Below are 15,008 nucleotides of genomic sequence, written 5' to 3' on the forward strand. Positions count from 1 at the left end.
TTTCTGATGGATGAGGACATTTATGAACAGCTCTGTTACGCACAGAGTTAGGGTTGGATCCCTTTAGGTGGGTCTCATCCCATGGCCATGCAATCTCATGCTGGATGGCCCCTTGCCAGATTTCTAGAAGGGAATGAAGTCCAAAAAAAACCACTTCGGAAACTTACGTCCCCTTCAAAATTCTTTGTGATAAAACGAAGCAAAATAAAACACTGATACAGTGATAAATGAGTACTCTGACATTATTTTTACAGACCTTGTAAAAGTAATTTCCTGATAAAGTCTGCAGATAAAACACAGTAGAGAAGTCAGACTTGTGTCAGAGTGAAATGGATTGACAGAGAGACAGCTGCAGCTCTCGCGCTCCCTCCCTCTGGGGTCTTAAAGCCTCTCTGTATGGGTTTAGAAAGAAGAAATTTGGGTGTTACTTTCTTAAAACGGGTGCAATTTTTGTTTTGCTGGACTGTATGTGAAGGAACCTGCCAGTGGGACTGTGGAAACAATGGGGTCAGTGAGTCATGTTGGCACGTGGCAGAGGATTATGAAGTACAGGAGGACTTGTTGTATCCATAACTAGCATCTGTAATGTTAACATAAATAACGTGCTGTTGGCAAATTCTGGAGAAGATTTTGTCACCTTGGAGACATTGCTCCCTACTAAGGCTTGGGGTTATGTACTGAACTGCCTAAAAAAACCCTCCTTCCACAGCTCTGTGGAATAACTCCTGCCCTTAAGGCAACTGTGGAAAGCTGGAGAACAGGAGAGACTTGTCTGGACTCACTCAGCAGATTCGAGCAAAATATAATAGTGAAAACTGAGAATATACAGAGAGCATTTTGGGCTGAGGGAAATGCTTCATGCTCTGAAGTATCTGAGCAAAAGAGAAGAGAAAACATTCTGTACTGAATGTGCATATTTTCAGGCTGCAATCATGGAGTTGGGTTATTTCTTCTTACTGAGTTCAAATGTCATCTGGTAGCCACTTTATCATGGGAGTAAATGTTGATTCACATCTTCATATTTAAGCAGGTTAATTGGGTTTAAGGCAGTGAGTCTGACTTTAGATGATGCAGCAGCGTGAAAGGTGTTTAACAGCAATGACAGCTGAGCACTCCTCTTTGAACTCCCAGGCAGATCTCTATCCTTGATCATCTCTGTCTCAAAACCCCTCTTCTGATCCACCTTTTCCCCTTCACTGATGTATGTCGGGCTCCACAGGCAGCAAATAAAACCAATGTCTTCCCCTTTTAATAATGAGAGATTCCTATTGCACGACATAATTTTCTGGTCTTGAAAACTGGGGACCTGTAGCAATAATTGCAATAAATTAACCCTGCAGTTTTCTTCATAAAACTGTCTGGGGAGGTTTCTTAATTCAGTTTGTCATGAGTCACTTTAATTACATCATGACCATGCTGATGAATGTTTGGGCAGGTAAGGGTCTGGCGGAGTTTGCCTGATAAATGCTTATTGCAAAGAGCTCATTGCTAGACTGCAAATATTTTTGCTCTGAGGTTGAAAGTGGGTTTGTGAGATTGCTTGGGACTAAATGAAAACTATCAGATTCGGCTTATTTTCTGTAAGTGAAAGAAGATTTATTTTTAATTGTTGCTGTGATGGTTTGAGGCCTCAACTCTGCTCTATTCTGTCCAGCTATAAAAAAAACCAAGGAGTAGTAATGCCAAGTCCTTCACTGTGGGGAAGGATCCTGTTGGGTAATGGTGCAGATGGGGCAAGCATGAAATGGGGCAAGGAGAGTTGGAGGGAGCAAGAAGGCAGTAGTGATCTGCAAACACTGCTCAGCCAACAGAACTTCTAACATTATCCCCAAGGCACTGCTGTAATTAATAGAGTAGGATGACCTGGTTTTGGGGAATAAGCAAGGCCATTGCACCCTTGCCATAGCAGACAGGCAGCCACCTCGCTTGCAGCAAGAGGCATCAAATACAGAATAAAAGAGCACAATTGCCTGTTGCAGTATGATGGGTTTGTTCCCTGACTGCTGTGAAAGCAGAGCCATTTCTGTTTTCAAAGTGTTGGCTGTTAAAGTCCCAAAGTCTGCTGAAAGCATAGTAAAGATTTGGTCAAACTAGAAAAGCACAGATCTTTAAAACAAAATGTTTTCCTTAGTGTTGATGTTTATACTGGTTGCTATTGTCACCCTGAACTCTTTGACACAACTTTTGCCTTCTTTGGCTGTGTTTTAGACTGCTTTTCTTTCTTTCTTTCTTTTTTTTGCCTTTTGAACAGATGAGGGCTCCAGCATTGAGGATGCAGACTTCAACTGGGACGAGTACCTGGAGGAAACAGGAGCCAGCGCAGCTCCCCACACCTCCTTCAAACATGTATGTGCTTTGTCTGAGCTTTGTTCATATTGAGTGGGTTCCTTCTTCTGGTTTTCAGGGGTCCTTGGAAAACTGAAGTGGGTTCTGACCATTCTGGGGAGAAATTGTCCCTCTGTATCAGGCAAGCTGAGTAGGTATGGCTCCTGGCTGGTGTTAGGTGAACTTGGTTGTTTGCACCATTTGCAATCATAGCTCGGAGTGCTGTGTCTATGCCACTGCCTTATCCTCTGCCTTGGATTCAAATTTTCCATTTTTTAGTGTTTCCAATGCTTTCCTTTTGCTATTAATGCATTTTTTTCTCTTAATCTGTGTTGTCTTCTCTGTTCATTGGTGTCTCTCCTAATCTCACTAGAGTGCCTTATTTCTCCAAAGCTGTCCTCTTATTGTGAGATTTACTGACTAGCAGGGTCACTCAGCAGTAGAGTCCAGCATGGCTTGTAGGAAATCTCTTAACCTTCTGCATGGAGATGCTGTCTCAGGAGCATGAGAACCAAGTAGTTAGGTAGATGATGTTTTTCCTGGGTAAATGTGTCTTATACAGACAGTCATGGTAGTTAGAGCGTGGTCTGTGTCTGTGGTCCCTCTTAGCACAAATAGCATTCAAAGTCTCTGAAATCTTGACTGATTAAGAAAATTGGAGCAAGCTTTGAAGAAAGGACCCGGTCTGTTGTTGTTTGTGACCAGCTTCTCCATCCACCACCAGTGGTTCAATCTGTTCAGCTCCACTTGTATGATGTAGCATGAAGACATGGAACAGAAATTAAGCTGCTGTGTCAGTTCTTCATCACAGTCAGGGATGTGCATATGTGGCCATGTTGGTAGATCTTTTCCAGGACATCTTTTGTCATTCAGCCACAAGACCGTGCTGTCAGAGATGTTGAGACCTAGTGTGAAGGTGTTCTGATGCTTTCATCTAAGTAAAGCCACAAGTCATGATGGCTCTCTGTCCTCAGCTTCGATTCCCATGAGGATGCTGCTGCTTAGCCTCCTACCTGACCCATCAGATACAGGTAGCAGCCTGTTCTACTGCAGATGCTCATCAGTTTGGTTAGCTCTTGTCCTAGCTTCACGTGGCTGATCTGTGTGCTCTGGAGGATGTGAACATCTTCAGGAGGAAGAAAGGATTTTTAGTTGTGATGCTCTAGGCTGCCTTACACTGAGTCCGTTTGCTAGCAGAGATGCCCTTTGGAAACAGTGTAGTTGTGCTGTAGTGAGAGGGAAGCTTCTGAAAGAAACTTGCTAACTTTATAAGTAGTCTCTATTTGGGTCACTGCATTCATGCTGTTAAACCACCTCTGCCTTCAGGTGGTTCCTTGCCTTGTTTTGAAGGGGTAAGTATATGCAGTGATGAAAAGCCTCTTTTCCATCTACATCTGGAAAAATAATACAATCCTCCATCCTGTATTTTACATCCATTTTAACAACAATAGAGTAATGCTGGACAAAGGACTATAGGAAGAATTGGAGAGCAATGTTGAAGTTTTATTGTAGAGTTCATCCCTGGTCCAGCCGCTGTTTGGAGAGAGCATTTTATTCCAGGTTTCTACTTGGGACTCTATCCCAGATCCAAGGGAAAAGTTTGTGCTTCATGAAGCTATGAAGGATATCTTTACGTGCATGGAGATGCCAACTTCGTCCTGCTTATCCTGCTCCATTGCAAGGTCTCACAGTACCTCAATCCTAAGACTGTCAGTGTGAGACAAGTTTGTGCTCAAAACCGTCATTAGTGAGTAAGCTTCATAATCAGAAATTTGATCCTCGAAATAACCTGGGTTGGCCAGGAACCTGGAAGCTGTCAGAAAAATTATGTTGTTTCTCTCTGTTCCCTCTTTGTGTGATTTCCAGTCACAAGTCAGGGACTTCCAGAATACCGCTTTGGTCTTTATTTGTGTTGAGTTGAAGGACAAAAATGACAAATGAATGTGTATCCTGGATTATTTATGAGGACCCTCAGCATCACAAGAGCTAAGATCCTTTTTTGTGACTAAAGTCACAAAAAGTACTGTCACAGACCTCTTCCATCTGCAAAGGTCCATTCCAGCCTAAACTATTCTGTGAATCCAAGCATTGATGCTTCTGGAAGTGTCCACACAAGCAGAGGCATATGGAGTGCTGTTAACTGCAGATAATAAATCACTTTGTCTGGGAAACACTTGTATCATAAGCTGGAGTGGGATGGTTGAAGGAGTACTGCTGACATCCCAGAGGATCTCAATGTTTTCTCTGCAACTCTGTATCCTGAAGTCTGAGAAGTCCTCAAGTGGCTGAGTAGACCATATTGTATTTATCTTTGTGAAGAAAAGAGGCATTTTAATGTGTCATTTAAATGAGAGGTTAATCAGAGACAGGCTTAAACCCAGCTTTGTAATCTTCTGGTTTCAGCAGGAGATAAGGTACTAGGAAACAGGTAAGAACTTGTCCTAAAGCCATCTCGTAGGGAATACCAGGCTACATTTTTTATGGTCTTCTGAAGACAAGGCTGACACCTGAACCAGTGAACTGGCATCCACCTCTTCTCTGTCAACAACAGCTGAAGACATCTCACTGGTCCTTGGAATATATGTTGTGATGTGCCTACAGTAGACCTTGGTGTTAACTGCAGTCCATGCAGTGTCCTGGAAGGGATGCGCTGACATCTCCATTGGCCAAAGGGAAGTTACCTGTCACTGATGATATAGATGGAAATGACATCTCCGTCAGGTGTCAGGAAGTGACCCGAACCATTTGTTTCTTTCAGTGATGGGTCATACCTTATTTATTGGGGTGCTAGGAAAGTGAATCGGTTGAGGGTTTAGCTGCTGAGGATGGGTTTAGTGGAAATACTCTCCTTTGTCTGCCTGGTACAGCATTCACCCTGATGCTTGCCAAGCCTCAAGAGGTGCTTCAGTGTTGTTATATGACTAATGTAGTTAGACTTAACTCCTAGGCATGCTTAGTACCTGCCCTTCTTCCTTACATGTGTCCTGTGATTTGCCTGATGGAGCTATGCAGTTGGAAATGCAACCTGCTCTTAGTTATACTGTCTTTTTCCTATTAGTGAGATTTATGATGTGAAGATGGGTACCAGTTCTCTCTTAGATGTGGTGCATCTGAGGTTGCTGCTGCTGGAGAGCCACTTTAGAGCATGTGGGACCTTGCATAGTGAGATTTATGCCAATGAATTAGGAATGGCCCTATGATGTTGTGAAGATGATCGGATTAAGGAGTGCAATCAACTCAAGTCCTATCCTAGAGCTGCTCTTTTAAGGGCAGCATTGTGTTGTTTGGCTGCGGAAGGGAATCTCCCTGTAAAGAAGAAAAGGTAACACTATCCCTTTCTCATTTTGTAAGGTTGAAATCAGCCTTCAAAGCAGTTTCCAACCAGGGATGAAATTGGAAGTGGCCAACAAAAGCAATCCGGACACATATTGGGTAGCTACGATCATTACAACATGTGGACAGCTCTTACTGCTTCGTTACTGTGGCTATGGAGATGACCGCAGGGCGGATTTCTGGTGTGACGTGATGACAGCAGATCTTCACCCCGTTGGCTGGTGTACACAGAATAACAAGGTCCTGATGCCTCCAGATGGTGAGTTCTGTGTTTTGTTATGGTGTTGCTCTAGTATTGCGTTTGTGGTTAATCTCCAGACTTGCAGTTGATCTGGAGTGAGTACTGCAAATCCTCAGCTGGTGTTGAATGGTGCAGTCAGGGTCAAGTCCCCATGGGTCAGTGGGTGATACTGTTTGCCAGTTGGCCTCTAGCAAAGATGCTTTTGCTCTCTTTGGTAACAACAGAAGGCATTTCTGTAGGAAGCTGTCTTAACAAGGAGACTCACTGCTAAATTGAAAAGACCACGAATTTTGGTTAGGGGAGAAGATTGTCCTATTCTTGTACGAAAGAGGGCTGAAATTCATAATGAGAATAAACTGAAATAAGCAAGATCAGTGTAGGTTTTACCAAAACCAGAAGTTGGCTGTGCACTCAAGTCTATTGGCCTGAAAATTTAAAACCTTCCCTTGACAAATTCTTGCAGCTTTTAATGCCAAGGGTAGATAGACACCATTAAAGATAGCAAAATTTGGTCATCATAGGTTAAGGCATGTCCTAATTATCAGCAATGAAGTGTATAAAACCTGAATGCAAGAACAGTATGTTACTCAGTGACCCCTGTGGAACAGTTTGTTAATAATACATTTTGATCCCCAGTGTTAAGAAAAATGTGGAGTTGTTTTGGGCTGCATACAGCAATGGGATAGCTGTGTATCCTTACTACTACAGAGACAGAGCTCCAAGCAGAGGCATACTTGTCAATGCTATGCATATGTGTTCCCTCCATGTTATCCTATTTGCTCTGAATTAGGGGAAGAAGAGGTGAATATTTAGCCTCCAGCTTCTCATGCATTTAAGAAAAGTCCCGTTTAGGGATTCTACTGCTGAAGTTACTCTTTTCCTTTCTGTTGCATGTGACCACTGAAAAAAAGTCTATCTGCCATTTGTGTACCAAGTGTGATTTCTCCAGGTGTAGGTGTTGCCTGACTTCCTTCCCACTGAAGTGAGCTGTGACACCGTCTTTGAATCACAGCTGAAATGAGATTGTTACTGTCTTGCACGTGCTGAACTCTAAGCTAAACTTATCTTTTTGTTTTAGTATGTGTCTTTTGAATAAACAGAGGATTGAAATCTTGAAGACAAACATGGTGAAGAAATCTGTTGGCTTAGCACTAGTAAATCAAACTGGTGTGAGAAAGGTTAGGGATTTTATTTTATTAGTCTCTTAAACTGTCTGGTATTATGTAGATTATATTCAGTGTTACCAGAAAGGTGTACAAGTGCAATAAACTAAATCTCAAAATGCCAGGGTCAAGAGGTAAGAGATCTTATCGACTGTTGGAATAGAAAAGAATGATTATTTTATAACCAGGGGCAACTACTTTTCATGGAAATGTTGGAACTTAATCTTTTGGTTGTGACTATTTCTTGTGAATTGTCTCGCTTGAATGACTGCAAATGTGCAGTGTGTCATACTTCCTTTCTCCTCTGGCTGGGTGATGTAGCTGTATAGCAGAGTCTTATATTTGAGTAACTGCCCTGTTTTGTTTTGGTTTTTTTTCCCTCCCACCTCCATTGTCAGGGAATAAACTCTATTGAATGTGTCTTAGTGTAGTTTTCAGAAAGAATAAATTAAGGTTGTAATTTCAAGAGAGATGTAAGCATTTAAGAGCTTGAGTCGTGTTTTGGAATGAGGCATCTAAAATGCCCAGGAGGATCTGAGCCTTCAGTACTTCTCTCACTTGGAAAAGAGAGAGGTCCTAAATGTGCTCCTAGATTGCAGAGCTCCTCTGGGTCTTTTTGCACAGTGTTCAAAGATGGGTTTTCACAAGGTTGTAGCCCCCACTGGGACATCCCAGGGAAGAAGTTGAATTTTCAAGAGTGCCTCTCGTCTTCTTTAGGGAGATCTGAGCTCTGACTGGCTTTTAAAAGTAACTTGTGAGGGTTAGATTTATTGTACGCAGACATCTGGAGTTTGTGTTACGCTTAATTGCTTTGCTGATCGGTGAATGTATCTTAATAAGCCAAACTTCATTGCAATGCTGAGAATTTTAGTTGGTGAAGCTTGCAGGATCAGACTTTGCATTGGTGATAGAGAAAGTGATATTCTCCATGAGTTATGTGGAGGTTTTTTTCCTTTTTAGCATTGCACACTATTTTATTGTCAAGCTTTTGGAAGAAATGAAAGCCTGATTCTGCACATCTTAATTACAATGAAGATATCTGTTGACAAGACCGTGCAAACAGCATGGGCAGGACCAATTATATTTTGTTAGGATTTGATATTAATCGGAATGTGGAGACTTTGGCTAAAAAGCAGATTTGCCAAGAAGGACTTATTTAACAGGCAGAATACCAGCACTGGGACAATGCTCTGTTTCTGCTTACGAATCAGATTGGACTGATGAGCGCTTTTCTTATCAATGTGATGCCAGACAAGAATGGTGCAGGGTGATAGGATGAATAATTTCATTAAATGGGAGAGAGATGAGAAAAAGTGAGCCAGTTCAGTTTAGTAAATCAATAGAACTTGATTTAATGTGCAGCACACACAGAGCTTTTAAGAAGCAGCTGCCAAATAATTATTTTTTATGATCCCAATAGAAGGGAGTCATTTAATTTACAGACTGTTACATGATTATTTATTGGGTGACGTTAGTATTGCATCACGGTGCTTGTGAGCATAATGTCAAGTCATGTTATGTCCTCTCATGACATTACGGTGCAGTGCTCTAGAATAGGACTGCTCAAGCCAAATACTTGACTTTGCAATAAAATGTATTGGCTTATGAAAGGATGGTGTGAGTACGTGTGTGTCTGTGGGCTTCACCCTCCACCCTCTCCTCTCCTGCGGAAAGTCACAGGGATAAAATTGTAGTTACTCAAGCTTTGCCATTAATTATAGTTTTCTCATTACAAATCGGTGTGTAATTTGAATTGCAAACTCAACTATCCTGGCAGAATAGATCAGTTTACCATTCAAAGCAAAATGAAAATTATTTAAATTAGTTAATATAGAACTCATTTGAATGAATTGGATGTTTATTCATGAACTAGCTGAGGCAAGTGTGAAGCTGTCCTTATGGTCTGTAGCTTTGGCACTGATCAGCTCTAAAGTCACATCCTGGGACAGAGTTTTCTATTTTATTGCACATTAACTGTGGTGTAGACCAGTGGGTATCTACTGCCTGATGTTGCTGAGTGTGAAATTTTCATCCTTTCTGACAAGGTCCCTAGCAATTATAATTCATATGAGGAAGAACAACCTGCTTCACAGTTCTTTGACAGTGGCAAAGCTGTGGTGGTAGTGTAGGATTTGTTTTACTATAGGGATGGAATGTAACACAAACTTTCCGTCAGTTAGTTAAAATTTACCCATTGTAGAAATTTACCCATTAGCCTGCATAGAAACAGGGACAGCCTTTATCCCTTCTGATGTCTTAACCAAGTGGTGTCCTCCTCAGCACAGAGCAAATGCATTTGTTTTTCAACATCCTCCATCCTTTGGGATGTTTTACACGTTGAGCATTAAAAATTGAAGCCTAACTAAACTTTCCCTTACGATCAATTCCTCTAACTGTGAAAGGAAAAGAGGTCTCTTACCTCCTTTAACCTGTTATTTCCATGTGCTGTTTTCTTTTGTTGATGACAGTTGAGTTCAGGAACACATTTACTGTCGGATAGAAGAGCAGCGTGGAGAACCTGACAAGCGTAGTAGCTAAATTATGCATTGTGAACCATGTGGAGAGCAGGAACGTCTTTTGATTGACACTTGGGTGGTTTTGTACAGATTGCAGATTTACAGCTGAGCCAACAGAGCTGAATCTCTCCTGGCGCTATCTGGGATGCGCTAAAGATGCTGGACGACAAGATTATTGTGTACACTTGTAATTGCCACGGTGGTTCTGCTTTAATGTTATTGACAGATGGAAATTCAAATAGGGCATTGCTGTCTGCAGATCCATGCGGTAAACTTGAGTCTGTTCACCATGTAAACCAGGAGACAGAGGAGACTGGAGATGCAAGGAAATACAGCAGGGAGAAAAACAGGTCTAGATTTTGATTTTACAATTAACCGGTACAGATGGGAAAACCTCTCAACACCATCTATCCTTGATTTGGTGATCAAGGTGATCAATTGTAATCCGATTACATGTAGGAAAGCAGCCTTTACTTCTCTGTTACACAAATATGAAGAAGGTTAAAGCTGAAAAACCTGATCCTGGGTTGAAGTAAGTTTCCCTTGCATGGTGCTGAGCTATAAGGTGAAATATTCTGTTAAGAGTAGTGGAGTTAAAGCGTTTTGCTCACCCAGACTTCCTGCAAGGGCAAACATCATCATTTGGTCACTATTTGAAATAGGTTTTTATGTGTCACTTTGTGCCTAGATCCAGGCCAAAGGAGCAGAATTTTACTCAAATTCCAAGTGAGATTCCTTATTTTGGGCAGAGTATGGATGAAAAAAGAGATGAGAGCTGTGCACAGCAAACTGGGTTGCCTTCAAATGACAACTTGTGGTGATGGTTTTTTTGGTTGTTTTTAAAATATATATATATATATATATATATATATATAATTATCTGAATCTATCAAAGAGCCAAATACCACTCTTTGACATCAGGGGCGTGAGAAAGGGAAGAATTGGATTTGATTTGCCATGTCAAAACTTCTGGCATCAGGACTTACCAGATTCTGCATAGTCCAGAGATGGTCAGCTCTGTTGCACAGCCTATTTTTGTGCGAGATGTCAGATTAATAGATAGGTAAAAGGAATAATTTAACTTTAAGTTATTCCATTTTTTTCATTTTGTTAGTGCTCATGTGAAATCATTGGTGGATGTAGTAGGTAGATGCTGGGGCTGGGCTGCAGCAGAAAGGATTGAGAGAAAATGGGTCACAAGATAGGAACAGGAGCAGTAAGGGGGAGATGGTGAGGCAGGAGCAAAGAGAAAAGCAACCCTTGAGCAGTTACTTCCTACTTGAGGTGTGGATTTGGTGTCATTCAGATCATTCAGGTGCACAGGAGACTTGTTTGAGGGGCACATCTTAGGATAGTGGTGGAAATGTGGCCCAAGCACTCGCCTTTCAGCGTTGTTCTTGAAGGTCACTTGTGTCTGCAAAGCATGTCCACAGGTTCTTCAAAAAGCAACACAGAAATAATGTTTCTGAAAATAGATGAGGGCCTCCAGAGCTTCTCTTTCAGAAAATCATGGATGTTTTTCTCTTTCAGTGATCATGGATGTTTTTCTTTTAACCAAAGCCAAGTATCCCCTGGTGTTCTCATCCCAGAGGAAATAAAATGTAAACTGTGCCTGCGGGTCTGTGATTACAGTGCAGGTAGAGGGATCAGATGGGCAGGGTGGACTTTTCCATTTGTCTTTGTGAGGAGTTGGCTTTCCTTCCCTGACTTATCTGAGATGAGTTTGCTTTTCTGCTGGTGTAATTGAGAGCAGATCTGCCCCCCGTTTAGCTCTTTTGCTGAAGGCTCACCTGAAATATTACTTCCTAAGAGCTTGGGGCTTGAGAAAATCAGTAGGTGTTCACTGAGCTTGTGCTGTTTTACATCAGCTAAGCACTGGGCCCTCGAGCCAAGTAAAAGGAAACTTGGAAATCTTTGGCAGATTGTACTCTCAAAGTCTGTGGATATTCCTAAAGCAGGATACAGATTTTTTTTGTACCTTATTGGCCCAATCCTTATCTTCTTATCAAAACCTTCCATCAAAACCAAGTTTAGACTAACCTGATGTAAAAAGGTGGCATTTTTTCTATTTTGAATACTGCAAATGAGTCCTAGTACAGTGTTTTATGTGTGCTTTTCAAGTTGACTTTAGCAGAGTATTAATTATGCTGGGGTGACGTTAGCATAAATAACTAGTCAGCAAATAAATGTCAATTAAATATTCTGTTAGCATAGTAGGCATCTTTGTGCATTGGCGTAGAACATTTAGCGGATTATACTTAATGAGCATATGAAAAATAGCATTTTATATCTTTGCTCTCCTAATGATGACAGAGGGGAGGAGAGGAGGCAGAAATAACGCTAGCTTTGGCTAACGTGCCTGGGGTGTTTGGGTTGAAAGCTGCCCTAGCAGGAGCAATGCCCGTTGACTCCCTTTCCTCTTGGGAGCTGGCAGCAGCTGGAAATTACTAGAGCGTATCATGGCTCGGCATCTCCGCACTTGGCCCCATGTAGCCCCTCACAAGGAGAAAATATTTTCGTTACAGCACCCACGGGAGTTTTTCCCTCTCTTCCTTGACATGATGCAGATGGCTCAGTCTAGGATATGAAAATTCAAGAGTTAGCCCATTTCTCATGCTACATCAGGATAATGTTGCCTTAGAGCAAGTGCACAGGAGGGCCGTGAAGATGATCCGAGGGCTGGAGCGCCTCCCATACGACAACAGGCTGAGAGTTGGCGTTGTTCAGCCTAGAGAAGGAAAGGCTCCAGGGGGACCTTATGGTGGCCTTCCAGTACTTCCAGGGGACTACAGGAAAGCTGGGGAGGTCTCTTTATCAGAGAGTGCGGGGACGGGGTAAGGGGGAACAGTTTTAAGCTGAAAGAGGGGAGATATTAGAAAGACGTGTTTTGCTGTGGGGGATGTTGAGGCAGTGGCACAGGTTGCCCACAGAAGCTGTGGATGCCCCATCTCTGGAGGTGTTCAAGGCCATGTTGGATGAGGTTATGAGGTTTTGAGCAACCTGATTGATTGTCCCTGCCTATGGCAAGAGGCTTGGAACTGGATAATCTTTATGGTCCTTTCCAACCCAAATAATTCTATTATACTGTGGTTTTATATGACCAGGGAAATGGTCTTTTTACTACTGTATGAAATTGCAAACCTTTTGCATGTACTGCTGACTTTAGTTACTTTTTAAAGACTTAGTATTGCTAAGTAAGGCCCTTATAGGGTAAACTGAGCGTAACTGGCCCCCACGTGTCTTATGGGAATGTAAGTAGTTGTTGAGCTACTGTGCAAATGTGGTACAGCCTGGCCAGTGGGACAAGCTTTACTAAAAATTTGACTTGTAGATTTAATCAAATATAGAGTTTTTTAGCATCTCCATGTCTACTGGGCTTGAGGTCAACCTTTTCCATTTTGATTTTCCTTTTAATATAATTTTTCAGGTCTAGAGGGGTGATTGCAGAGAGCCTTGTAAGGATGAGATAATGGCAGGTTTACAAGGTGATCTTGGGAGTAAATGATTTATCCTGGTGTTCCTGTTGTAAAACTCAGACAAAGAAACACTGTGTGAGTGGGAAATGTGAGGTGTGCGCTGGTCTGGCTTTATCAGGCTGTTGTGAGTGATGGAGGCTGTTGAGGGGAAAAAAATCAAGGCTTGGTTGAACATAGGTCCTTTTGTTTCAGGTTTTTCAGGAGTATGGTGGAGGTGGTACTTAGGGAGCATACCTCACATGAAGCTCCCACCCTTGGCTCTGCAATGACTCTGTGGTTTAGGTACGTGGTGGTTGGTACTGTCAGGCTTTTTGCTGAGAGTAATACTTCTCCTGGGTTGAAGCCACATCAGCTGGGATCACTCTTTGTGCTTCTCTGTTGAGTTTTTGGTGGAACTGGCTTAGAAAGGTGTTTCTCCTCTTCAAAAGAAGAAAAAAGGTCACTGTTTTTCCTCTCAAAAATGTCAGAACAGTTGTTTCTGGGATTAAATACTCAAAGCGTTTGGAGATGCAGCAGTGCCTTATGGGATTCATATGTGGGTGTTCATCCCTCCTTGCCCGTTATCTTGGATTAGATTTCTCTAGCAAGGGTCTGGTTGCTCTTTGTGGAGTCAACGTGAGATGTCTCCTTCTTGATGCTCCATGAGGTGCTCTTGTGCCTGGGGTACGCAGCGCCTGCTGAGGGTCAGGCATTTGCAAAACCAAAGCTATGCAAGATGGTTTAGGTTTCCTGTTAAAAAAAAGCCTAAAGATTGCACATGAAGTAGGCTCTTTTTATTAAAAGCAAGAAAAGAACACACTTTAATCAAAACCTAATTTTCCTGTAGGAAGCCATTTCAGCGGAAACATAGCTAGCAAGCCTAGTTTCCAGGGATAACGGCATTTGCTTATTCTGTGTTTGTATTTATTTATGCTCTCGAACAAATGGAGTAAGGGAAGCAGGAGCAAGCTTGACCAGACAACCTGTGGCCCAGCACGGCAGGGATTCACACAGTGATTGTGGCCACTAAAACTGAGCAGGACCCTGCAGCACCCCTAAAATGTATGCTCAGCATCCATTTTTGGGGTGCTTTTTTTATTGCTCAGGATTATTTGAGGATTATTGGACGTGTACCCAGATTAGGTATCAATGCAACTTCTTAGAGAGGCGATAGTGTCAATGGTGCAGTTTTCCCTGCGCAGTCCTAGTGCAAATCCTGGATTTTTGCACACTTTTGTGTGGAAAGTATTTTTATTTATATTCTTAAGTATAACCTATTCTCATTCTTGTACTGGACTGAGCTATACAGTCAGTAAAGCTAGTATAACAATTTGACATAGTTTTACAGCTAACACAGAGGATAATATAGAGCTGTTTACACTAGCGTGTTATTAACCCAACTTTTGGAGCATGGGTTTAGTCTGTAGACTGGCTGACAGCCAAGGAAGGGTTCAAGAAGGGATTTCACCGCTGGAGTGAGGTTTGACAACACATGGCTCAGACATACCGATACTGAAATGAATGCACTTTCTGACTGCTTTTTCCCTTGCTTCAGTTGACTGTCCTGACTTTTATTTCCTTGTATTGCTACCGGCACATGGTGCCGTCCTACATGAATGAATGCTGCTGCCATTCCCATAGCAGGAACACAGTAAAGCAACAGTGTCGTTTGCAGCACTGTAATGGTCCCTTTTGGGTGGTACAGGGAAGTCTGAACTATTTTAACTACAAGTATCCTGTTATTGTGTACAAGCAACAGTGGAGCTGAGGATCAGGCTTCTTGTAATGAAAACTGAAAGCCTAATCCTTTTATAAACAATCTGGAGGGGAATGGAGGTGGGGGAACAACAAGAAGTGATTTTCCTGGACTTTGACAAGTTATAAATATATCCCGAGTGAAACCAATAGTGTAGAGCTTTATGAAAGATTTAATGAATAAATATTTCATGCCCACATGGTGCTTCTTCAGTAACGC

At 42.1% G+C, this 15,008-nt stretch overlaps 1 protein-coding gene across 4 annotated transcripts in view; it reads left to right on the forward strand.

The window, feature by feature from the left end:
* SFMBT2 (Scm like with four mbt domains 2) overlaps nucleotides 1-15,008 on the forward strand; it is a 122,229-nt gene that overhangs the window by 17,585 nt on the left and 89,636 nt on the right. For all 4 annotated transcript variants that reach the window (XM_054055060.1, XM_054055043.1, XM_009568984.2 and 1 more), the window contains exons 3-4: nucleotides 2,252-2,346; nucleotides 5,677-5,917. In XM_054055060.1, the coding sequence (XP_053911035.1) occupies nucleotides 2,252-2,346; nucleotides 5,677-5,917 (336 nt within the window). The remainder of the gene's footprint in view (nucleotides 1-2,251; nucleotides 2,347-5,676; nucleotides 5,918-15,008) is intronic.

Source organism: Cuculus canorus, chromosome 1 (genome assembly GCF_017976375.1).
Source record: "Cuculus canorus isolate bCucCan1 chromosome 1, bCucCan1.pri, whole genome shotgun sequence".
Lineage (NCBI taxonomy): Eukaryota > Metazoa > Chordata > Aves > Cuculiformes > Cuculidae > Cuculus > Cuculus canorus.